Source organism: Sinocyclocheilus anshuiensis, unplaced genomic scaffold, assembly GCF_001515605.1.
Source record: "Sinocyclocheilus anshuiensis isolate Anshui unplaced genomic scaffold, SAMN03320099.WGS_v1.1 scaffold1531, whole genome shotgun sequence".
NCBI classification, from domain to species: domain Eukaryota; kingdom Metazoa; phylum Chordata; class Actinopteri; order Cypriniformes; family Cyprinidae; genus Sinocyclocheilus; species Sinocyclocheilus anshuiensis.
The window spans coordinates 73,284-100,758 of NW_015551200.1; the positions used below are offsets into that span (position 1 = coordinate 73,284).

Below are 27,475 nucleotides of genomic sequence, written 5' to 3' on the forward strand. Positions count from 1 at the left end.
CAGTCGCTCACGGCCCATGTGAGTGCTCCACTCATATACCGTTCATGCTCATCGGAACAGCAAAGTCCACTCAAAAATTGAGCCGACAGGAAACATCGATGTAGTACAGTATTGTTTCTGTCTGCAATAGCCCTATTGTGTTGTAACATGGTGTGGTATATGGGCAACTCTGGTAATGCTGCCCTCATTCATTGATCTGCTAACAGCTATTTTATGCTCACGTGTTCTGATAATAATAGCTTTCTAGGACTAAACATTATTTGGATAATTGGTAAAAAAATAAACTTTTTTTTACTGTTACTTTACTGTTAGACCTACCTGAAAAACTAAAAAGCAATTTATTTAATTCAAAGGCCTGTCGTTATTTTTTATTTGTGCTATCATTATTAATTTCTTTATTTGTTCTTATTTGATTACTGACTGCTTACTTGTCATTTTTTATTCAATTCAAAGTTTGAAATCAAGCTATCTCGTGCTACTGCACCAAAATTACCCCACTGTAAAATTTAAAAAACACTGAGTGAGCAAAAATTTGTGAGATAGCTAGTTATAATGATAATTAAATAATGTTTACATATGTATAAAAGCCTACATTAAAATCTGTCATATAAATTGGTCTCTTCATTAGAAATTAGCCTACTGATTGCCACCATTGATGGACAATAATTTGTAATAATATTAAAAATATCTGTATGACATTATATTCTGCAGTTCTTCCCTGTTGTACCGAATATCTATAATTTTCAAATTATCATATCGAAGTTAGAAATTCAAATATTGTGACAAAATTAATTTTGTACAATTTGTCTCTCTAGCCATGTTTAAATGCAACCAAATATTCCATTTGTAAACAAATTGATGGCTCAACTGGATTGAAAATCCACTTCAGTTGAGCTCTATCTGAAAAGAAACTTGGAAAGGATGCTATAGACCTGAAATAATCCAATCAAAAAGAAAAAATGAAGCATGTGAACGACTGAATTGACTATCTTCTCAATTGGTCTTCTCAAAAAAAAACAAAAAAAAACCTTGTGCCTATGTTTACATACGTTTAAGTCATATGATCATGCCTGTGTTTTTTTTTAATCTCTTGTGTTTTGAACTGGTCAATGGAGTAGACTGACCTAAAAAAAGCTCTTCTGACATAATTTAGCTTACTTTTTAGATGTGTCAAAGGCAAAAATAACAATTATGCAAAAATGACATACTTATTGGTACGTATTTTAGCGTCTCGCTAAAAAGTGCCCCCAGGTACGTTTATGCCATGAGACCAGGTAGCAAAAATGAGTGCATGTAAACATACCTACTGTGTAAAGCACCACTTTAGATGAAGTCTGGAAATTTCTCAATTTTTATCCCACCACAACTTTAGCAGCCCTGACGTCCAGCGTCACTCTTGAACATATGTGAAATGACTTTCAAATAAGGAGCGTCTTTAAGAATGTTACCTTTAAACATTCAATCTGTGCAGTGTGATTGTGTCTGACACGCATTATCTTTCAGTCTTTCATGGCTGCTCAAATCGCTCTTTGTAATATTATTTGCATGCCTCCAAGTTCTTCCCGCTTCCATTCAGCAGTTCAGAAGGAAATAACTTTGGCTTAGAGACTTATGGACCTGGCTTAGAAATAACACTGGCCAAGATACCATTGAACAAGTTTAAGAGGATTAACTAAATCTAAAGTGTTATCTTGTATCAGTGAACCTGAGGCCCAGAATCGCAATTTCAATGCAACAATGATCAAGAGCAATGTTATACTGGTCAAAGTGAAGGAACAATACACTAAATTTCACCAAATCTTTATAGTTACTTTGCACTTACAGTGGCCTCAAAAAGTATTTGGACACTTAAACCACACTTAGGAATATTTGAATTTTTTTTGCATTAACAAAACATCACAATGTGGCAAACAATTGATACCAGAGCTTTTTTTTTTTAGCACTATTGTAACTTCTCTGAGCAGTGTTTAAAATGATTTTGACAATGAAAGAGTTTCCAATTTTCAGCTGCTTCACTGAAGATCATGGGGGATGTGTACCCTTGCCTTCTGCATCCCATTTATACATTGTCCCCAGACAACCATTACTTCCCTCAGTAGCATAATAGCTCCGCTGCCCCAGATCAAGCACATATAGCTAAGTGGTTTTAGTAGATTCCTTTATATAGACAGCAACTACTGTTTGACTAAGTAGTCCGTTTTATTACCGGCATTTTTTTATTGATGTCAAACTTGATGGATTTATATCTGTGTACTTTTGTTTAGACCGCCGACTGAATTCTAAAAGAAAGTTTAGTTCTGTCAGGACCACTATCGTCAAAGATGATTGACAATTAGCATACAGTTTGGATTGGTGGTATGGTTCTGTTCTGGGCAAGAACTCCCTGCGCCTCCATGCAGCCTAGCATGGATGAGAGCAGGGAGAGCAGCAATAACCCCCCAGTGTAAACAGAACAGAACTGACAATACAAAAAATGTATTGCAGATATTGTTAAAGTTCAATCATTTTATGTACACATTTTAGAATTAGTCTGATTCAAGGAGAATCAGAAGGCTGAATCCCGACTGACAGAGGAGGAGTTGGGGATGGAGGAGGGTAATTAGCTATTGAGCAATGCGAAAACTGCTGATAATACTGGGGGACCTTATATATATATATGAATGCTTAGATAGGTGTCGTATTCCCATAGGTAGATGGGGATCAGCTGAAGGTCAGCTGATGCGAGCTTGACTAACGTGACCTGCCAGAACTAACGCTACACTTGATTTTTAAATGTTAATTTATGTGGAATTCACCTGATGACTTTCACATGTCCATCAGATTCACTTATGGCACATCAACTTCCAGGAAAGCCCCTCACTCCCACTCACTGTAGTTTTTCAGGCATCTAAAACCTGCTTTCATCTAGTAGCTGTCATGTGTCCGATTGCATTGTTTCACAGAGAGAAATAGTAACCTCACCCTTGTGAAATCCCCACGTTCTCTTTTCATTTCCTCTTTCTCCCAATTCTCTTCTAAGAGAAATGTGTTGTACATAGTGAAGTCAACCAAATGAAACCAGCTGATTGGAAACCTCAGGATATGGCATTTACTGCATACATTTCTGTGTTGTGGGGAGAAAATAATTTTCCATGATTCAGAATCTGAATGAACTTCTAGATGAACTTCTTGTATCCTAGGAAATCCCTTTTAACAAGTGAAAATGCAAGTCTAGAGGGTTTATTCATGAATAATACCTTATAATTTGCAACATTGTGTATTAGAGAAGATAAACTGAGTTATGGCTTTACTTAACCAGGGTTTCCGCGTGGTCTTAAAAAGTCTTAAATTTGAGCTTAAAAATCCTGCAGAAACCCTGTTAAATAAGCAGTGTGAACTTTAGACTCGACAAAAACGGTATGTTAGCCTGAAGGAATTATTCAAAATGTATTTTTTTAGATTCGTTGCCCTTTTCTTTTCAGTAAAAAGAGAAAGATGATGTTTTATTCATGCCTTATTATAGCCTGTGGCAAGCTAAGAATTTTTCTTCTAGGTGAGATTAGATATGTTAAGTCATTTGTTAAATTGTTCAACAGGATAATAGGCTTCAAATTTGCATGCGTGCATTGCCTTTGATTGCTTCATGTTTACAAACCTTTCAATGACAAACTGTAAGTCTGCAGCAGCAGATAATAACTTCCTTCTTCTGTGATTATGAAAAGCTGACCTGTATGGAAATGTGCACTTTGCATCTATTATTATTTTTTGTAATTTTCTCTTTCTTTTTTGTTTAAAGGCTTTTTAGGTCCTGTGTGGAGAAACCAAACAAATTAGCTCTTCATTATAAACAGTTTGCCTCAACTATGTTATATATCACAATATATATGCACAAATATACACATTTGTGTTTATATGATTATGCCACCAAAAAAATCACATAGCAACATTGTTAGTAAAAGTATTAAAATGTATTGTCTATAATAATGTAATTTCTTTGCTACATACCGCATCATTTATATTCATTGCATCCGTTTTTTGAGTTCCTCATGATTATGAATTGAGACCAAATGTGTGAATAGTGTCCAGTTGAGGGGCAGATGTTTGTTCTTCAGTCAGGAGCCTGGCTTCAGACATGCAATCTTTTATCTCGTGTGTATTTTGAGAGTCATGCTGAGATCGTGTGATGAAACGTCCATCCACCCAATAAAATGTCTACTAAAATATTAGACAGAGAGACATTTGCATGGAAGCACTGGTAGATATAGTGAAGGTCTGTATGTATCATAAAATATGACTTGAGTGTTTCTAATGTTCAGTTTGAAGTGCACAAATGAAGCTCTGAACTGGTAATTGGTGTTTGAGAACAGAGTAAATTAAGTTTGACTTGAATGTGTTGCATGGGGAAACTTTAAATGATAAACATAATGAGGTAATTAGAAGCTAATCTTAAATGGAGATGAAGCTCTAAATATAGCATGGGAGATGTTTATGCATGTGTAGGAAAGAGTTTTGATCAGCTTTGATCTGTTTTACTCAACCAGAGCTGGAGGAATTGCAGTTCAATCATTCTTTAAAACTTAAAAAAATGTTTGCTCTCATAAATAGGTAATTGTTTGCCTCATTTTTTGACTGTTAGCAGAAAATGTAAACCATGCCAGTTGAAACGCACACTCTCTGATACATAAAAGAAGAAAGTGAGAAGATACTGTCCCTTCATCATCATCATCTACTATTGAGCAATAGATCAGGTTTTGATTTTTCCCCAAAACACTTTTTAACAGGGCTTAACCAGTACAATTTAATTTTGACCTTGCGAGATGAGACTCAAAGACATATGTTCTTTATATTTCTCTAATAAAATGGGGGAAAAAAACTCCCAATTTGAATGAAAGGCACACGTGTGCCACAACGGATTATGGGTCATAAAAGGTGTCAGTTTCAATTGCATTAAACTGACTGTGACAACATAAATTGATGAAGGTAATGGTGCACCTGTGTCTCATGAGGTTGTCATTTTATACATGCTACAAATCAGAGTCCAAAGCCAAAAGTTATTCTGTCCATATGTGAATGTCTGAAAAAAAGGATTGCTAAAATCGTAGCTGTATGTAGTAGAACTTTTCTACATGCATGAGTGTGTCAGTGTGTGATAGAGGGATAAAGAGAGAGCAGTCAAGCAGACGACTCTTCCCAGGGCAATAATAGTTCCCTCGGGTGTGTGAGTGAGAACGGGAGAGGACAGGTGCAGGGGCCGACTGCGCTCTCAACACTGTGACTAATGGCGCTGAGAGGCAGAGTAGGACAGAGAAGACAGAAATGATGAGAAGAGGATGACTGTGTGGCTGGGGGGGGGAGTTGAGTGACTTTGACTCGTGGGAGTGTGCCTTTCACTCTGCACCCGCCATGAAGTGACTCTCACTGTCAAGTGATGGACAAATTAAATTTTTACTGTAAATGAAATCTAGGACAGCATCCATGGGTATTTCAACATGAAGTACTTATATAGAACAGATTTTTAGAAATGTTTTAGAAGTGATTCACATGCCAAAGCATGTCTCAGAAAACATTTTGCTTTCTTAAAACTGTAAAAATGTATTAAAATAGATTCAGTAGATATTAGAAAATAATAAATGATGTGGATTAATTTTAGGATTGCTTTCAATTTGTTTTTAAGAAAAGAAAACTAAATATATTTATATATAGTGGAATACACTTTTAGCAGAATTTATGTGCTCAGTGAGTTATTTGTTTATTAATACATGAGTTAAGCATATTGATATGTAAGAATATATATACATACATATAAAGGTGTAAATAAATTTGGTTTTCTAAATCAATCTATCTATCTGTCTGTCTGTCCATCTGTCCGTCCGTCGTTCTATCTATTGTTCTATTTATCTATCGTTCTATCTATTGTTCTATGTATCTATTGTTCTATCTATTGTTCTATCTATCGTTCTATCTATTGTTCTATGTATCTATCGTTCTATCTATTGTTCTAGCACTCTATCGTTCTATCTATTGTTCTATGTATCTATCGTTCTATCTATTGTTCTAGCACTCTATCGTTCTATCTATTGTTCTATGTATCTATCGTTCTATCTATTGTTCTATGTATCTATTGTTCTATCTATTGTTCTAGCACTCTATCGTTCTATTTATTGTTCTGCCATTCTATCTTTTGTTCTGTCATTCTTTCTGTCATTCTATTTATTGTTCTGTCATTCTATCTTTTGTTCTGTCATTCTTTCTGTCATTCTGTCTGTCTATCGTTCTATCTATTGTTCTAGCATTCTATCTTTAATTCTATTTATTGTTCTGCCATTCTATCTATCGTTCTATTATTCTAAGTCAGGTGTGTTCAGGAAGAAAGTTATTTATTGTTCTGTCATTCTATCTTTCATTCTATCGTTCTATTTATTTTTCTGTCTGTCTATCGTTCTATCTATTGTTCTAGCATTCTATCTTTAATTCTATTTATTGTTCTGCCATTCTATCTATCGTTCTATTATTCTAAGTCAGGTGTGTTCAGGAAGAAAGTTAGAAATTGCCATGGCCAAACCAATTACACAAACGTTTAAAAACCAAATGTTCTCTGCAGTCACAAAAAGAAATCGTTGGGTCTTAGGGAATATGACAGATAGGGTTGAAATTCGCTGATTTACAACCAGGTAAGAGGAAACATTCTGGAAGCTTACATGAATAGTATAATTACCCAAACACTACACAGACAGGGACAAATGCACCTCTAGTATTTGTATGAGCACTGCTGTGTCTGTAAAACCTCCCATCTTCTTTCTCCACCTCCCTGATGAGTCTGACTGACGTGCTTGAGACTTTGAGTCAAGCAGCTATTGTCAGACTTTCTTGTGTGTTTCTACATGTTTTGTGTTAGGGTTTGGTGTGCTGACACAATTTGAGAAAGTTAAGCAGAAGGCTACAGTTATGGCTTTTAAAGCTGTCACACAGTTAAGAAGTAGGCTAGATTTTCTTTGTTACTCTCTTCGATATTGCTTTCTGTGTTGTTGACGTTCTTTGGTTTCCATGCTAAAAACAAACATTCATGTAAAAATTAATTACTGAACTCTAAAAACAAACTCAGAGCTCTAAAAGGTTATTTAGGTACTGTATATTTGATCAAATTTAGGTAGAGTGATTATACATATATCATGTTATTAAAGGGGTCGTGAACTGAGAAAGCAAAATTCCCTTGATCTTTTGACACATAAGTGGCCATTGTACTATAAAACATCCTGTAAGTTTCAGAACTCAAAACTTTCTCGTTAGTCTTATATTGAAGCCAGTCTGCCAAAATGACAGGTTGTGGAATGTGCCACTTTATGACGTAAAAACATACACAACAGTTAGCCAATCATAGCATTGGGCATTTACCTCCAAGTCTACAATCTGCCATGTCTATTCATACAGTGCGTTCATATGAGCGGGGTCAAAACAGGAAAGAAAATAGCCTATTACTTTTAAATGAAATCTTGATTACATTATAAGTGGACCTCAGGGAACAGTATAAAATAAAAAACAAAGGCAGTTCATGACCCCTTTAAACACGGTCTCAAATGGTACCACAGCATGAAGCTAAAACATGTTCTCAGGTAGTGAAAGTAGAGGGTCAATTTTATAGACCGACGTTGTTGTGTTGAGTGGTAATTAACTACTGAATATTAAATCTGACTCATTGAGCAATAGTCAAAGAGGTTGATTCACTCTGTTTTTGTTTCATTTAGATGTGTGTGTGCTTATTAGTCGGTAAGGTGATTGTTAAGTTTGTGTATTTGAGGTAGGATTAAGGAATCAAAAATTTGGTCATGGAGAATCAGTACTAATAAACAGCCAAAGAGTAGATTTGAAATAATTTCCCATGTTTAAACTAGATTTTAAATGAGTTTTCCTTTGCTTTATATAGACACCCTTATATGTTATTGGTTCTGAATAATATTAGTTATGTAAGCAAGTATGTTTTTTTTATACAAGCAAAATACTGTTATTATGTAAGAGTACTCATGTGCGCCATGTCAATGTGTCATAACCTTCACCTCTTAAGATTTTCTTAAAGACTTTTTCAAGTTTTTAAAGACTGATCTCAGATCTTTTTATCAGTTCATATATGTTACATGTTGTATTGTGGATGAGCATATAAAACTGTGTCTGAATGCTGCTCAGTAAACAACTGTCATAGAAACGTTACCCAACAGGAAACGGCTGAACACAGAGTGTGGTCACCACTGGAAACCGTTAATAAAACCACAGTTAGTTCCAAAACATAGCCAAATAGACAAAAGGAGAGGTCAGTGGAATCATCAAATAAAATATTAAGCATTCAGTTGCCTGGCATTGAAAAAGTTCTGACCCCATCTTGGAATATAAAAGCTCCTCAGAAGGTCATGATGTCCCAGCTGATGATTCTGCGTCATCACTAAGGCATGATAACTATTCCATTGCTTAAGTTCTTGTAGAGTTATGTCTGAATAAAGCTTTAACATCATAAAATATATATATTTTTTTTTATTTACTGAGGAGCAGTTATAGTGTTGCAAAAGCACCATCGTAACTGATCATGTACAACCCCGAGTCACTTCCATGACCTTAGGATGAAATAACTAGGAAGTTTAGGGCCTTTTTACAATAAGAAGAAAAATTCATTACAATATTATTAGCATGAGGTTTCCAGTGTATTTAAAAAAAAATACCATACATAAATGATTTTAACGGAATATTACAGATTTTAAAGTAGCATTACAGAGAATTAATGTAATTACTTGAAATGCGTCCTGTAATTTTCTAGCTTTGTGAATCCATATTCATGTGAAGTAAAAAAAAAAAATCACTTACTGGATAGGCACACTGGTCAGCATAAAGATATTTAATATTTACGTCATGGATGTGATCCCTGAAGTCTATTCTAAATATTTTATTTTGTTCTCTACATAGAAACAATGAACGGTGACATTTATGAAAGAAATCGCCATTAATCAAAACAGCTGCATGCGATTGTTGGTCCATTTGTATTTTACTCAGCATCTGCATGGCCAATATACATTCTAATGGTAAGAAAGTATAATATTTACCCACAAAGAGCAGATGAGCCTTATATAGCGCTGACTGACATGTCAGTGCATTATGTAATGACTTCCACAGCTGTGAAAAACATGCTCTCCTCCCTTCTTACAATTTGTATTACAGCTAGACATATCATCAAGCTGCCTCTCTTGGTTAAAGTGAAGTTGTACAGAGGCATGCATGCTGAGAAGAAAGTGAACATGAGCAGGTGCACTGGTAGAGGTGTCTTGAGTCTTGACTGACAGCACAAGGGCAGGGGTTTGCGTCCCAGGCAGAGATGGGCTTTGAAAGCTCTCGGTCAACACTGTGCTTTCAGCATGGAGCCCAGTTTTGTTGTCTGTATTTATTGTCCAGGTTAACTTTTGTTTTTTAGACATTGTGTGTCTGTACCTTTTTAACCTTAGCTTTGGTTGAAGTAAATTGTAATTTTGTTCTGATGCATCTTTTAATCATGAGTTCAAACAGTAATTGGCGTACTCCCTGCAGTACTGCTGCAGACCCCCTGTTGAACACTGTTGAACAGATGTAAAGCTTTAATCCTGATTCTACATTTTGAGCTTATGTTGTTTATAAGTGTATTACATCATGGCTTACTGCAGAACTGAGAATCACTCGATTACGGTTGTGCACAAAGCAGTTTATCGTGATAAAACAGGCTGCGTTTCAAAATAGTCACAATGACTGAGCGTACAGTTTCATCAGAATAGATCCAGTGCCACATTCATAAATAATGAGCAATTCATGTCAGTGTCATACGGTGTTCACCTATGTGACTTCCACACGACATGATGGTAAAGGCTTTGAATTTCTTTTAAACAGACAACCATTTTAAACATGCTCTATTATTGTTGCTTCAAGTATATAGTAAATATCAATATCCTTTTAGCTGCAGTATCAGTCTTCAGCATAATCTGAACCTGTGAAGTCTGTCACTGTAAATAGCATTTAAATGTAAGTTGGGTTATCATTCTCACTGGTACCCGCTCTTCCTTTTACATAACTGATGTGGATTATGGATAGTGGTGTGGAGCAGATGATTTTGTTTAAAAATATTAGCAATTTTAATTGGCAAATAATGTAACACAACCCTTACCATGTTAAAAATATTACATTTAACAAGACATGTATAAAGCGTTTTACAAAGCGGAGAGATTATGATAGGGAGGGTGTGTGTGTGTTTTGATAGCTCTCTCTGGTTGGGATGGGCTGCGCAGCTTCCTTTTCACTCCTCACCTTCCTGGGAAAACAGCATGAGCACACACAGGCAGGTTTGAATGTGACTAGAATCACCAGATCTTCACTCTTTTTACAGAATAATACAAGGACCCTCAATCGCTAATAAGGATATTTCTGTTCTGAAAGGATTTGTTATACTGATAAGAGTTTATCATTCTATAACAATCCTTTTCAAACCGTAACATCCACATGGATTCATAGGGGTGTTGATTCATAGCAGTGTTTGGGTCATAGGGTCACGTCACAGCTGAAATGTGCTCAGTAGTTTCCTAAAAGTTGGATTTCAGGAAGAGTTTTCATTACTTGATTTAATATTATATATTAACTTTTAGCATTTCCATTGAAGAAGTTGTGATTTCACACTGTTATGTTATTTAATACTAATCGTGTACAAATGTCAGAGAAATACATTTTATGAGGAATGTACCTTTTAGGAGAACTAATAATAAGCTTTTGTTTTTTGTTACCAACTTCTTCTTAGAAAAATGTATTTCGTATTGTGTGGGGAAAGACTTTGATGAATTCCACAAAAATCTGAGCTTCCATTCTACACAAATGTGGGATGGCAAGCTGTGTTTACTTATCACTTTGTCTCAATGGTTATTTTAAGAAAAGCTATATTCAAAACAAGCTAAACAGGAAGGAAAAAAGGGCCTCATGCTCCTGTCTGAGAACCCAAAACAGTACCAAAGTGCATAATAGGTGCATTGTCCATCCAGTCCAACTTCCCCTCCTTTTCAGGAGATCTTGTGTAATCCGTCCCAATTTTCAGGTCTGAACATTAGCAGATCAAAAGGAGAATTAGTCTGGAAGTAAGAAGTGAGACATGATGGAAAGGTCATATGTTCCTACACAGAAATTTGGCTGTTTTTATCTCCAAAATGTGCAATCTCTCCATACCCTTTTATCAGGCAGATAAATCCAAGGCCGGCTCCATCTGGGACTGCTTTGTGTGGCATTTGGCGTGGCATGCCTGCCATCTGCGCTCGCATTGTTTCAGGCACTGGTGGCATGATGGCGAAGGCTGTGAGCGGGGTCAGAGCAGACAGTCTAGCGACCCGTTCGAATAGGCACACACAACCTAGAGAAACTTTTATGGAAACTGAGTGCATGCTGTTACATAAATAGTCTGAATTATGGCATCTTCACTTTTCCCCTGCCTCCAGTGGAGTCGCAGGCTGAAAGCGAGGGCAGTGGTTCTCGTCTGTTGACTTGGATGGCCATGAAAAGGGACAGTTCTTATGTAATCTGAAAAGATGATCTTTTATGTGTGTGTGTGTGGTGGACTGTTTTGTCTTGTTATTTCATTCTACGGCACTGACTTCATATCTGACCATTCCCAAGCGATGTGAGATTATCCAGTAGACGACTTTGAAAAATAGAAACAGCAGCTATGCAGCCAGTTGACTGAGCAAGTGTCATCTGCATTGGTGGAATTAATGAAAGAGTACAAACACACAAGTGGGCCTGTTCAGCTGTTCAGCATGGATGGTGGAAAGCGGCGGCCTCCCCCAGTCTTTACTGGGAACATCATTATGAGTGTCTACTGACAACAACATTTAGCCACTTAGCGGCATTCTCTGAAATCTGTGGGTGGAATCTCATGGTGATGTTCTGTGGAATGTATTTTCTGATAAGTACCTCATTATAATGTGACCATGGTTGCATGTACATTATTTTCTGATTAAAGGGATAATTCAACCAAAAATGAAAATTCTGTCTTTTTTACAGGCCATGTTCTGTTTAAGAGTTTATATTAGTGCTGTCAAACGATTAATTGCGATTAATCGCATCCAAAATAAAAGTTTCTGTTTACATAATATAGGTGCGTGTACTGTGTATATTATGCATATATAAATACACACACATACAGCATATATTTTGAAAATATCTACATGTATATATTTATATTCATATAATTTATATTATATATAAATATATTTAATATATAAATGTAACATTTTTCTTAGATATATACATGCATGTGTGTGGGTTTTTATTTACAAAATAAATATACACAGTACACACATACTGTATATACTATGTAAACAAATATTTTATTTTAGATGCGATTAATCACGATTAATCATTTGACAGCACTAGTTTATATGCAAGAGCAGCACACAAGAGCATTAACAAAATGTTATAAATATAAGCTATGATGTTTCTTTTAATGTTTTTGAATATACTTCCTTAAAGTTTTAAAACTGTAAAATTTTCACCCATGCCTGTATCTACCTTTCAAAAGTTTGGGGTCAGCACGATTTTTAAATGTTTTTAAAATAAGTCTCTCATGCTCACCAATGCATTTTTTAAAATAAAAAATGCAGCAAGACCAGTAATACTGTGAAATATAATTACAATTTAAAATAACTGTTTTCTAGCTGAATCTATTTTAAAATGCAATTTATTCCTGTGATTGTAAAGCTGAATTTTCAGCAGCCATTACTGCAGTCTTCAGTGTCACATGATCCTTCATAAATCATTCTAATATGCTGATTTGAATACATTTCGTATCATTATCAATGCTGAAAATAGGTGATTCATATTTATTTGGGATTCTTCAAATGAACAGCATTTATTTGAAATAAAAACCTTTTGGAAAATTATTCATGTATTTACTGACACTTTTAATCAATGTAATGCTTCCTAGCTGAATAAAAATAATTTCTTTCAAATAAAATGTCTTGTACTGACCCCAGACTTTTGAATGGTACAAAATATGTCAGCTATGTCTATATTTCTAGAAACCAGAATATTGGCTTAATCTTGGTTATTGTTAATGTGTTTACATGATGCTTGCCAATTTCTGAATATCCATGTGCATGTAAACGTGGTGATTGACGTAATCCAACTCACTACAATGTTTGTGTCTTTTGTCCCATTACATAATATTTATTTTCTATGAAGGTCTTCGTAGCCTTTGTTGATGAATGACTACACAAAAGCAGGGCAAAAACAAACTTCTTCCAGCATGCTTCAGTATAGTGTAACATACACAGAAACTTAGTTATTAATAGAATATCAAGAATTGATTTCTCATGTATGTCTTGGGTACCCAAAATCTGAAGTGTAATATGAAGGCATGCAAGCGATGTGGACCCCTGACTGGTTAAGATTAGACCCTTGAAAATGTGACAAAACAATTCCTTTTCCTCAGGTGGTCTTCTTGTTTGTTTTGACAGAGGGGGGTTGGGATGGAATGTCAGCTCTCAAGCCGTCTCTACCCAGAAGGTGGAGGGAAGATGGGGGAGGAAGAGGGGAGGGTATGTGGGTCACAGGGAGTTTGTCTGGGTGGTGTCTTCTAGTTTCCTCCATTTCCTAACCTTCCCCCCATATATTAATGCCACTCCACATGCGCACACGCAATGTCTTCCAGCTGCTGTTTCATATGCTTTGGGACCCCTCCCAAAGCACATAACATGATTCTCACAGCTCTTGTTCATAATATGACTTTTTGTAGACGATTTTGGAGATTTGAATCAATTTAGTCATTTGTTATATTGAATTTTGAGAGCATTTTATTTTATTTTATTACTTGCTTGCTTATTCATTCATTCATTTTTATTTATTTCTATTTTATTTACGTATTCATTCATATTTTATTTTTAATTTAATTTTAGTTTTTTTTACTGACTTTTTATTGCACATCATGCTTACACTTACATATTCATGATTCATGTCATATACCTCTCATTTAGACAGTTTTATAACTCATCGTCTATTGTAGGCAGTTTTTTCCCAGGCTGAGGCCTTACATCTCTTGCCTCAGTCAAAGATAATTAAAATGTCAGCGCTCCTTCGGACAGCAAAGTCACAGATGGACACAAGACAGTCCTTTGCCCCCTGACTGACTTAACAAACCAGCAACCCATCCTACTTACCGTAGCATCCAGATGGGAACAGGACATACAAAGAAACGCTTCTATATCATACATAGGCTTTATACGCAGTTCAGGGCTTATAGGTCTAAAGGTGGTCAGTGTTGTGATGGCTGACAGCAGTTAATGCTGTTATGTGTCAGAACTGACAAGAAATATGTTGCATAATTCATGGCATGCATCCCAGTAGTGTGAACATTCATACTGCATATAGTGTGTACATTGTAATCCGGATGTTCGCATAATTGTTTATATACATCCTACAGTAAAGTCTGAGCCTACATCGTGTGATTGTGTTTACCCCCGAGAAACATGGGTAGGAGTTCATGTTCTTTGGCCTTCGGTGTATGTGGGAGCCGAGAGAACATGGAGTATTTTCAGCTTTCCTGTTCATTTCGCTGGCAGCCAGTCTCCTACGCACCTGGGTGGAAAGTGCTGTGTTTGTGCTTATTTGTATGAATATATACAGTATCCAATAATATATAATTTTTAGAATTAAAAATGTATTCTTTTTATTTGTTGAAACACTTTAAGACAACAATTTCAACAACGATGATAAAAGTGTTTGCCCTTCAGTAATTTGGTGTTGATTCTCCCAGAATACAAGCCAAGCCTCTGTTCGCTGTTACACCTGTCCTTTGATCTTATCTGCTCTATCTGTGACATGTTGTATCATGTGGCATCTGTTGTTGTAGAGTGGGAGGGGAGAGGCGAGATCTTTGTGACCTTCAGGGCTGAGTTCAATGGGTTATTATCTGTCGCAGTGATCCTAATGAAAAGTCTTCAGTGCTGAGGTCACCTCAGAAGAAACGCAAATCTCTGTGACAAAATTTTTTTCACTGTTGTTGTTGAGCTTTTTTTAGTGGGAGGATTTACTGAACTTCACATCAAGGTTTCTCAAAAGTCACATCCCGCAGTTAGAGATGCCCTATTTTTTGGTTTCTGGGATGTGAGAGGTTTTGTCAGGCAGAGACATAAAGGCATTCTCCTCAGGTTCACGCAAACAGTGAACTAGGCCAACTGTGAAAAAAAATTGTGCTTCAGACATTACTCTGGAAACGTGTATATATGGACCACATTACTGGCAAATCAAATCCAGTCATATTTTCATATCATCAGGTTGCATTTAACTAACTGACTTGTGGATTTAGGGGTCCTCTTGTGTGGTCTGTATCAGTTTGCAAAGCGTAATGTAAAACTCGAATCCATTAAGAGAAATCGACTGGGAAAGTACTTCGCCCATTCTTTACTTGCCGGTTGGGGTTTCCCTGGTATGGTTGTGAATAAGTCTATATAGACTATGAGTAAAATTGATCCTGTCTGTCTCAGCATGTTTTGTAAATGGTAGGAAAAGAGTTGGGTTTAAGTACTTGGACTTCAAGGAAAAGGTAAGGCCTTTTCACTAAAAAGTTCCCAGAGTGGGATATTACATATTTATGATGGTAGACATATAGTAATAAATAAAAGATGGCCAGTTTAGTGCAGTTTACCATTAATTTAATTTCAATTTATTTAGAATCAAAAATATGATGATGAATATGATTGAAAACAATGTACAAAAAAAGTTACAGAGTTAGGTTTATGAGAAATAGAGCAGGATTTCATTTAACTATTGTCACATTTTTACAAAAGGCTTTTTTTGGTAACATTAAATGTCAGGAAGTAGCATGCATATCTTGTTCCTCATTTGGAAGCTAATTCTGAGCATCGAGTCACATTGGTTTCCATGCTTGGACTTTTCCATGCATGTGATCATCTGATGTAACATGAGTTAATAATGAGGATCTATGAATGATGATTGAGTAGAAGAAGCAGTAGACTGTACTGCCCTACTTTTGCCCTTTGTCTGGAATTGGTTGCCACTCATTATACCTGATTTGAGGCCAGCTTGGTTTTTCTCAATGATTGTGAAGTTAGAAATTGGGTTGGGGAAAGCTGGTCTGGAGTCAGTGCAGAGGTAAACACTATCTGGCTCTTGATTTGATGGACTGGAGTCTGAGTGCTTTTCCTCAGCTGACAAAATATTTGGGTCAGAATTCATATAGGATGTAAGCCAATCTTGAGTTAGACATTGGTATGTCTGAAAAGTGTCTGAGTTACTGAATGTCTCTATCTGTCTATATTTACTTGTAGGGGAAAAATCACACCCAATTTGGCAATATTATTTCTTGCAATTGGTGAATATGGAGTGTTGTAAATCTATTTTAATGATTTCACTCTTGAAATGAAGTGGCTATTAAACTATATGATAACAGAGTGACACCAAAGATCAAAGGCCAAAGCTGATTGTGACATCCTTACCCTCAAGTAATGGAGATTTAACACACACATGTTACGGTATGGTATGGTATACTAACGTTTCTGCAGTACATTAGTATTTAGGTTAACTACAGCTAATATACTGTTGTTCTTAACACAGTGCCTGCCTGATCATCTTTGTCAACTGCTAGTACATTTGTTTCCACAGAATGGATGTGCCAGAATTTCTTGAGTTAGGACCCCCATTTGAGAATTTCCATGTTTATTGTTCTTATGTGAAAAAAAAAAACCCATACACATAGACTTTTGTGTTTTGAATGACTCTTTTTGAAATTTAAAAGGTTTCATTGGGATAATCAATTTCAATTTAACTTTTGTTATATACATCTTCTGTTTTAGGGACTAATCTTTGAAGTAAAAAAATAAAATAAAATGGAACAGCAGGCACTATGCTCATCATGCATTCTTATTAACAGTTTCCAACATTTAAATAATTCATGCTGTTTCTCACTTTTCACATTCATAATGCCCCATCTAGGACAACAAAACGGGTGTGAATACCTCTGGAGCAAAGGGGAAGCTAGGTCAGACAGTCTGTGCTGACTAAGCTCAAATGTGTATTTAATGGGGAGAACGACTGGACTTGAATTGACTTGTAGCTGTTTCTCTTTAACTTTTTTGTTGCTGTTTGGTACTGTTAGTAGTATTAACTTTTGCAGAGAGCTTAACTGTTAGTTCTTCATCTCTATGAACTCCTCCACACACTCTTCACAATGAACAATGACTTTGAATACACAGAGGTTACATAACTGTGGGCCCATTGTGGAGGTGTTAGCCAAGATGTGAGACCTGTGAATGGTTATTTTCAAACATAATGCTCACCATGTTCAGATTTTATTCAGACTCGTTGTCAAAGGCATGAAGAAACATCCTAATTATCACACAACGTTTAAAGAGTCTTTTGTGATGCAGATTTTAAGATGATTCATACATGTCTTTTATTTTAAAGCTTTACAAATTTGTGCTACTCTGTTTGCTTTTTAATTATTATTATTGTTATTTTTTGTGATTTTATGGTGCTGGTCTGCTTAAGACATTTGATACTTTAACACACACACACACATTTATGGAAATATAACTGAGAGTAGACTTGTGCCGGTATTCGGTAATACGATATATCACGGTAATGAGTATGCACGATATTGTTATCGTGGGCTATTCTAAATACCGTGAGTAATTATATATTACAAGTTATTCAGAATTTTGAATGCATTTTAAGAATATTTTTCCCATCAACTGGTCAAAATGCACAACACGGCTGTATGCTGCGTGAGACCCGTGCGAACTGATGTAAATAAGCGCGGACGAGAAGCACATGGCGGAACATGTGAGAGACGCTCTGGATGAAAGGGCACGTTCACTCTCTGACAGCAGATGGCGCTAAACAGCAGAAATAATAATAATAATAATTCATTTAAATGAAACCCTGTAAACAAAGCAGCTGCTCTACTTTCTGTTTCTGAATCGTGTTTAAATGATTTAAACAGCCATTCAGATTTGTGTATTTGCTATGATGTTCATCACAGCACCAAATACTTAAATATTTAGACTTAATAGGCTATTTATTTTCAAACTTTTTTTACATTTTAATCTGGACTACAACATGCCCTAGATATTGTTTGAAAGTGTTTTGATTTGTTTATTGTTCGGTCACACTTTACATTAGGGCTTCATTAATTAACATTAGTTAATTCATTAGTTAGCTTAAACTGCCAATGAAAAATTCTTCTGAACATTCATTAATCTTAGGTATTCCAATATTTAATAAAACAGTGTTAAAGCAGCCAGATTCCGCGGGAAAACCTTGGCAACACTGGAAGAGGCTAGCTTTCGGATAGCGCATCAAGAACCGGGTTGACCGGGTACCGGTACTTAAGAAAACCTGGTACCATAACGTTTTCATTTTTTTAGTACCGACTTGGTACCGAAATACCGGGTCTTTTGACAACACTACCGTATACCGTGATAAAAGCATTAGCAATTAATCGCAACATGAAAATTTGATACCGGCATATCCCTAACTGAGAGATAATGTACAGTCAGCCAGCCATTAATGCATATAACCCCAGAGAGGGCGATCAGGACCCCAGCACACACATTATCCTGCTTTTTCTCTGCTTCTTAACAAATATGCATAGACATGAAATACTGATTTTTGAGTTATCACATGGAGTAACTTTGTGATTTAGTTTTTTTTTTTTTTTTTTACAATGTTCTTACCTTCAAGTTTATCAGGTGAATTAATTTGTTCTGTCAATTTAAAAGACCGACAGATTGATACCATTGTTGTTAGAACATGCTACTGAAGCTCGTTTAGCATACCTCATATAGGTGTGAGAGGTGACGAACTCTCGGCCCCTTGACCTACAATGAGAGAGGGAAAACCTCTCTGTGAACTCTTTCAGGTATTCACTGCAGTATCTATTGTGGGGTTCCTGCACAGTATCAGTGAAAATGAGACAGGGGTATATACTGTGTTTCACAGATTTAATTTAACCTATTTAAAATTAAGCTAAAGATAATGCAGGTAAACATTACATACAGGCCTACCAAAATATCAGAAATATATTAGCAGTTTGTGCTACAGTGTTATCCGTCGCTGTCTTCAAAATGTAAGGCTAATGATACATGGGGCAACTTTGGTTAATGTTGCCATCAATGGGCAACCAGGTGAGACACAGGGCACACAACTGATCTAAAGTGTCCAGATAGAAATTTGTTACCCACTCTCAGCGAGAAAGTGCCCAAAAAGTTGCCCCCTGTATCATCAGCTTAAGACATGAGGGAGTTCCCACAAATATTTCCATTTACACTGCCCATGATGCTAACATTTGTAATATGTATATTTTGAACAAACCAATAAATGTATTTTGATAAATTCATTAGTCCTGCTAGATTCAAATGAGACGGCTATCTTTCAGGACATAATGGCGGACTTGTAAGTAACCATGAAGATTATTTTCAGGGGATTTTCGCTGAGGCAGACATTTAGTTCTTCTTACAGTCGTCTTGTTTAGTGAAATTCTCATATGTTTTCGTTTTCAAGTATAGACCATAGACATGCACGCGGGTGTCTGGTGCTGTTCGCCGATTGGCTGTCTCGGAATCTACGGCTCAGCCTACTATCATTTACTATTCGCGCGCTCAGTGCATCAGCAGCTCACGCTTGCTTGAGATCGTGAGAGAGAAGCACGTCGCACGTACTGTCTGCCTGGATATATTTATAATAAGGATCATGCGCTTGAGTGTCACAGTCGGTATCCGTATGACTTAGGAATACGCAGCGTGACTTATTTTTAGATTCATATGTTTTGAGAATCATTTGTTTAAGCTTGTTATATGTCCGGAGGTTCATCTTGCGCAGCCATTCATCGCCAAACTTCTGCAGGGCTGATCTACAGCGGAGTCTCGGTCCCTTTGGAGGTGAGGAACTCGAGCAATGTATAATGCATTCAATACGCGGCTTGGGTTGCATGCATTTTGATTTTATTTTACATTACGACCTGCTAAGTCAGTTTACTTACATATAAACCTGCAAACAAATATGTGCTGACGATATTCACCTTCTGTGTTACTGACTTAAGTATATTAACATTAATGAAGAATGTGCCCTGTGGTGTTGCCCTTGGTATGCTGGTGGTCTTGATAGTGAGTTCTTACAAGTGATATGCAGTGTACAACAAATGTAGAACACAACCAAGCTGTCATGTAATTTGATATATGCTACCATGGAAATTAATGATTGCTATGTACTATTGGTTATTTGTGGTATTGTTAGTGGAATTAATATTCTATTCTAGACTTTTGGTGTACTAGTTTGGTGGTTAAATTGGTTTCATTTATAATTTGATTTAAATGCATGTTATTTTGTATTACATGGTACTTTGTTGTATAATATTTTGCTGAAGGATTGTAATGTTAATTTACTTTGCTGGTTACATGGTAATTCAGACAAGGTTCCCACAGCCGGAGAAAACTGGATATAAGAGGGAAGTTTAGAACTGTAATTCCAAGTCTGGATAACCCATTGAGATCTTAAAGTTTCATTGAAATGTCTATGGAAGGCATTTTATAGTTTAGGATGATATAAAATTACAGTAAATTAGCTAAAATAGTGTGCATGCTGTGTACTAAACTGATGGTTTGCACTGCAGAATGAAGATGCCAGGTTTATGGAGTTTTGAGTGTTTGCTGAGGGTATTCACTGGGGAAATCATTTTTCATTTCTCATATGTATTAGTGCAGTAGTGGTCTTGTGGTGGGTGGGTGTGGAAACTGGAGGGTTGTTGTTGATATTCCCTTCTTGATTTCAGATGATCATTACCCATGTGTTTCTCCCCACTATCAAATAAGTAAGCTATTTTGGGGCTTAAACAGATTGTCTTATCTACTTGATTAATCGGTGTTGTTTATCAACAGTCTTATATTGTACTTTTTTAATCAAAATGAAGGTTGTGTTTGGTCAAGATTGCGGAAAGAAGAGTGTCTGAGACATTTTGATTCTGTTTTGAAAAGCTGATCTGCATCAGTTTGCTGTGATTTGGCTGGACTATGCCTCTGTGATACCAGTCATGCAGGTAGCTCAAAGTGCTGTGGGAAGGACACTATGCCCTGCCAATCTGTACCGCCAGCCAAGCCCTTTATTTACTCAGACACACTCGAGTAGTTTCAGTGAAGCAATAGCTCCCTTCCCCCAACGTCTTACACACACACGGACACACACCTGCTCGTTTCCCAAGGCTAACATGTAACCCACTTTGACAGAAACCAAAAGACCAAGACTCAATTTGATCCTTGTTGAATTTATTGAAAGCCGACAATGTTGTGTAATACTGGTGTCTATTACAGCGCTATGAACAGACATGTTTATTTCCTCATTTCATCATATTCGTAACATTATAGTAATTTGTCAATTTACATAGAACTGTGTTATGGTCCACGCACCAGACATTTGTTTGTAGAAATGTGGGTGGGAATCATTTCTTTCTGTCATCACAGCAGTGATCAATCCTTCGTATTTGTTAAAGTCTTGATCTTTGGCTGTTTTTATATTCACTATGAAGCGACCTTTAAAGACAAGACTGCCACAACAACTTAACAGCTCCTAATAATATGCCAATGAGCTCAATACACCCTTTTGTTGAGGATGCAGTTTCAAAACACTCCAGAACGTTTGGGTTTGTTGTTTTAACCTCCACATTTGCATTAGACAGGGTTCCCACAACCATGGAAAACCTGTAAATATCAAGGAATGTTAAAATTGTGATTTCCATGAAAACCGATCTCAGGAAGTCATCGAAATATCATGGAAAATTAAAATGTATTATTAAATTGAAAATTTTCTATTTATTTAATAAGTATTCTATAAATTGAAATATAACTTCGAACTCGATTTAAATTATATATAAAAATTCTATTTCAATGTAATTTCAGTTTACTTAGGATATTGACATTTACAAGACATTTCCATTGCTATGTATGTAGTATTTGTAGAATCATTTATTTTTTATTTATTTTATCGACTTGGGAGTGCAATTTCAATATACAGTGAATTTTAAAAATCCTTATCCAGTAGGGATAAATGAGTGTAAAACCATGGAAATGTATTAGTCAAAAGGTGTGGGAACCCCAAAGATCAGAGCGATTATTTAAATGTTGCTTTATGCTTGAGGAGGCCCGTTTTGATCTAGAGACTCAGTAATCAACAATACAGTCAACGTGGGTGGGACTGAATGTTTTCAGCTTTCAGACAGTCATAACTATCTAAAATGCAGCCATGCAAGGATGCCAAATAAAAGCTCTGACAAAAAAACATTTCAGTAATTGTGTGAAAGCAAGGGCTTTTTTGTTTGCTTATATACTACACAGCCCCTGTGGTGAAGGCTGTGCTTCGTGTTTGTTTAAGCAGGACAGAGGAGAGGACATGTGGCTGGCCATACTTGACACCTGCAACCAAAAAGTAAACGCATCCAGAATCCCTGCTACTAATCAGCTTCAGCTTTGTTTTATTCGCTCACAGAATTCAGTCGAGCAGCAGCTGGTGCACCTAGAGAGTTTAAAAAGGCTTTGACTTTTAGCAGATTTGCATTGTGGCCTGGGGGCTTCACTAATAGGGTTGCATGGGCCGATGCGCAGGGGTGTCCTGCTTTTGGGCCATATAATGAGACAAAAGTAGAGTTTATTCAATGCTGCTTTGTCAAAAACAAAAAAGGGTTTATTTTTATGAAAGTTCTGGCAAATTCTGTTACAGAATATGAGTCAGAGAATAAAACCGTACGCCGTTCCCAGAGGCATCATTCATAAAGGACTTGACAAATTGTCAATTTCTGGTGATGAGCGCAAAGTCATTCTTGACATCATTTGGCCTTCCTTGCTTTTTATCTCATTGACGTGCTCAGATGGTATAACACATGGTAAAGCAGATGCGTAGGGGGGCGTTTGCTGCTTTGACCTATTGGGCCTCCATTTTGATGCTAATGTCTATGGTTTTATGAAGAGGTCTCTGTGGGGGACACGGACTGAGAACATACCTCATCGTACGACACCCCCTCCCTCCTGTGCACTCCCGTCCGAATCTGGCACCCAAACGCCTGCGGGCCTGAATAGGCAGGCGGCCATTGGGGCTGCACATTGTTCGAGGTGTCCCTTGACGCCCCGTGCCGTAGCTGTGAATGCCTCTATTGAGGGGCCCATATGCGCTGTGTCCAGGAATCTCACTTAAAGTCACGGGCTGAGCTCTGAAATGGCACAGAAGCTCGTGCTGGCATGCTGGAGCCGCCCGCGTGATTATGTGATGCATTGACATGTGCAAAACTCACTTTCTGCCATTCCACGAGAGCCTGGAAGATATAGAAGTAGGAGGGAGGGAGGCAGGCAATGTGAGCCAGAGCTCTTTGTGTGGGTGAAGAACTGCTTTTGGCTGCTTATCACCTCTAGCTAATGCTGACCGACTCATAGGACTCTCATCTGTAATGGGCCTCGTTTTGGTTTTGAGGGGGAAATTAAGAATCCTTCTTTTCAGAAGCACTAGATCTCATAGGTCATCATGTTTTTTGTATCAACCCGTAGTTGAAAGAACCTCTGCGTTGTACATCCACGTGAGGTAAAAGCACCGTGAAGATTAATTTGTTGGTGTTTGTGAGTGAAACCCGCCGGTGGTATGTTCAACTGCTATTATGGTGGATTAGAGCCAACTAGTGAGTCTAAAATACGAAGCGAATGGAGATTAAACTCAAGTTCTCACAGGCTCAATCAGGGAAGGTGTTTGCACATTGAGATTAATCGCGACATATTCATCCCCACGAGTCGTCCATCCGAGGAAGAGTAATTTTCCACTCAGCTTCCTATAATGATACTGGGGACCTTGTGTTTTACACAAAGGTAAACAAAATTTTCAGTTGAGGATGGAGGCTCAGCATTAACGAATTAGCCTAGTTCATGCATCAATGTCTGTTTTTGATTGTGTTTGTGCTTAGGTTAGGCTCCTCAGACTGATGTTTCTTTATATCCTTCAACAGGACAAAATGCCTCAAACGCCACCCTTTCCAGTGATGTATGGGTCCAATGTCTACAACAAGAATCTCTATAAGGCCAAGGAAGAGGACTATGAAGGCCTGTATTACCATGAAAACAACCTGGTGTCAGGGTCCTTGGAGGGTCTAATTGAGCACTTGGTCCCTACGGTGGCTTACTATCCTGATGTGAGTATATAGAGTGTCAAAAGTAGCTATTAAGCCAATTCACAGTATTGGATTTTGAGTATTGAAAACATATCTCACATTTATTTATTTTTTAAACACCGAGACCACAAACGTGACTTGCAATTGGTCTCAAATTATAATTTAGCAATATGCACTTCTGCTCAAAAATTTGGGTTTAAAAGAAATTACTTTTAATCAGCAAGGATTCATTAAATTTATCTAAAGAGACATAAATCCTTTCATTTCAAAGAACTTTATTTAAAATAAGAGTTGTCCTTTTGAGGTGTAGTCTAGCTAACCAGATTTATTTTCAAGAAATATAAATACATTTTATGTAGCTTTGTCCAATGTTAGTTTTGTTTAGAATAATGTAAAACGGATATTAATGGTTTGTATTGTTGCACCAACATTGATCTAATTTTTATTGACTCACAGAGGACATACATCTTCACATTCCTGCTCAGTTCCCGTCTCTTTATTCACCCGTATGAGCTGATGTCCAAAGTGTGCCATTTGTGTGTGGACCAGCAGAGACTCACTGATCCTCAGGCTGATAAGGTACAAGGGTGTCTTTATACTGATTGTCATACAAAGTGGCTTCAGTCTTCATGGTTGCTCTATTTTGAGAACCAAGGACAATAATTTGCAATTACAGTGTTGTTGTTTTTTTACTTAATCTGTAGGCAAGAGTCAGGAAAATTGCTCCCAAGATTCTGCAGTTGCTGACTGAGTGGACGGAGACATTTCCCTATGACTTCAGGGATGAGAGGATGATGAAGAGCCTGAAGGAACTAACACATCGTCTGAGTACTGGAGATGAAGTAAGTCTGCCATTTCCAAGTGCTGGAAGATAATTTCAGCGGAAACAATTAGTTTTTCATTCTTGAGGAAATGTCTGCTAAACGCAACGCCGTTTTGAAATAATAGTCACCTGATAGGTGCGAACACTTGCGTCAAAGACATTAGCTTTTCTTTATGCCTTTAGTACCACTATTAGCATAGACCGTGTAAAACACCTTTATATGTCTTAGCATGGCTTTTTTAACATTCAGCTGGTTAAGACGTAGGATGTAACACGTTGGGTGAGAAGAGTGTCAACACCTGAGCAATGGGGGGTGAGATTTCTTTAGTCCAAAGCGCTCTGACAAGAGGAGTGAGAAGAGAGCTCTTTTGTTCAGCTGCTTTTGTCTTCACTCGTGCTTTTCCACAGGCTGCATTTAAATAGTTCTCCTAGCGCTGACTCGTTGGTTGCCATGTTACTGGCTTAGCATTTTTTTTATCAAACACATTTATTCTAGGTTCTTTTAAAACTTCCTGGGCACGAAAACCAGCAGTGGTCGTGTTAAATGATTAGATTTTATTTTACATCTAGTTATCGTCCTTCCATTGTGCTCACATCCTTTTGACGCCTGTCACTTCATTTTGAATCTGGATAAAGCTCTCATCAAGTGTTGTCCTCAAACGTCCCTTTTTTTCTCTATGTTGCCATGTTACTGGCTTAGCATTTTTTTTTATCAAACACATTTATTCTAGGTTCTTTTAAAACTTCCTGGGCACAAAAACCAGCAGTGGTCGTGTTAAATGATTAGATTTTATTTTACATCTAGTTATCGTCCTTCCATTGTGCTCACATCCTTTTGACGCCTGTCACTTCATTTTGAATCTGGATAAAGCTCTCATCAAGTGTTGTCCTCAAACGTCCCTTTTTTTCTCTATCGTCCGCATCTGAATAGTCCTCCTGTTGTGAACTCTTGATTTAGTTAATGTACAGTGAAATAAAAAGAGATTTGCAGAAGCTCGCTCTGGTCATCTCACATGGTTAGTGAGCATTAGTGTAATGACTAACAGCAGGGCACTAGTTAGAATAGACAGTTTAAGATGGACATCGCTCCATCAGATTCAAATGAATGGGGTTTCACTAACTCGAAAAGACAAGCAGGGCTCATCCTCTGGTGGCTTGTGTAGTAAACACATATGTGACAATTGATCTGCTTTATCCTGACCCAGGAGATCGATGACCTTCTGCGGCCCCGCTCAGCTCATAGAGGAAATGTGTGCGTGTTGCACCGCCTCCTCAATCTAGTGAAAGGGGTGATAAGCTAATAAGACTGCATGTACACTCAAAAAAAAAACAACATGGAGAACTATAACTGTGTTAGGGTCCGTGACATAGTTGACCTGTGTATTTATTTGAAAAAGAATTCAAATGCAGTTCATACCTGAATACACCTCTTATATGATGAGCAAGTTTTTAATTTCTGAATTAAAATGTTTTTTGGTATAAAGTCAATATCAAAATAAGACAATTGTCTGAATGTAATACATAAAATGCACTATGTTTCAAGAAGGGCAATAAGTATTTTCAAATAACAGATAATTTGACCTTTTAATGATTAGTTAAGGTGGTAAAATGTCATGTGTGACCCAAAACCTAAACCTCTAAAATTTCTTTTTTTGCCTTTTAATATTTCTTTTTTTGTTGTTGTTGAAAAAATACTTAAGATTTCTACACTAACATTTTTAGCATCATTCAATTTATTGAATTTTTATTTATTTATTTATTTAAAAAAAAAGTTTTTTTCCCTTATTGTGTACCGTTTTTACATATTGATGGGGATCAAATGTTCTTTTTTAACGGAGTGACCACTTCATGTTTTCTTTATTCAAGGTATCTTTATGATCTTTACATTTGCTAGGTAGGCGAGACAAATGTAATCTGTGTTTTGAGTTATGACTGTCTGGTAGATGTGTATCTATGCATGAAAAGAGCGTCTCATAGTGTGAAGAATTCATTCATGGTTCATACCATCAATAAGTTGACTGTATTATGTAATTCAGTCGCTGTTTTTCTCCCGCCATCTGAACGGCATGTACTCGTACGTGAATTTTGTTAATGAGAGTGTCTGTTACAGTGTAGCACTTGACTCTACATTGATGTGGTATTCACAGCAGTCAGAGCCACACAATAGACAATGGGTGTATTTATAGCTAGACATAAGCCCATCTGAGTCAAATGTACTGTCCAGTTCTTGCAGCCCATTATAACAAGACCACTATGAAGTGGTTTCCAGTTAGGCCTTTTATTTTTTGACCTCTCCTAGACCTCAGTGGTCCTGACGAGTTTGCCAGCAGTTTGTTGACCTGCTGTTTTCTTTCTTTTTACTGGCAGTTGCGTCGCGGATTTCTTGCTTTCAGTGCAGGAGCTGAGAATAGATGCCGTAACATCTGTCTCCAGACCACAGTTTGGTCTTCAGGCTTCTGGTCGGCAAAGATTGTCATTACGCA

At 37.0% G+C, this 27,475-nt stretch overlaps 1 protein-coding gene across 2 annotated transcripts in view; it reads left to right on the top strand.

Annotated features, from left to right (window-relative positions):
* The window catches only part of rasgef1ba (RasGEF domain family, member 1Ba), a 71,745-nt gene that overhangs the window by 33,294 nt on the left and 10,976 nt on the right, over positions 1-27,475 (top strand). The window contains exons 1-4 of one of the 2 annotated variants that reach the window (XM_016453599.1): positions 19,651-19,913; positions 24,008-24,190; positions 24,626-24,748; positions 24,874-25,011. In XM_016453599.1, the coding sequence (XP_016309085.1) occupies positions 19,830-19,913; positions 24,008-24,190; positions 24,626-24,748; positions 24,874-25,011 (528 nt within the window). In that variant the 5' untranslated portion in view covers positions 19,651-19,829. Of the gene's footprint in view, positions 1-19,650; positions 19,914-24,007; positions 24,191-24,625; positions 24,749-24,873; positions 25,012-27,475 lie in introns of those variants that run through there. The other variant, XM_016453598.1, reaches the window with a different exon arrangement.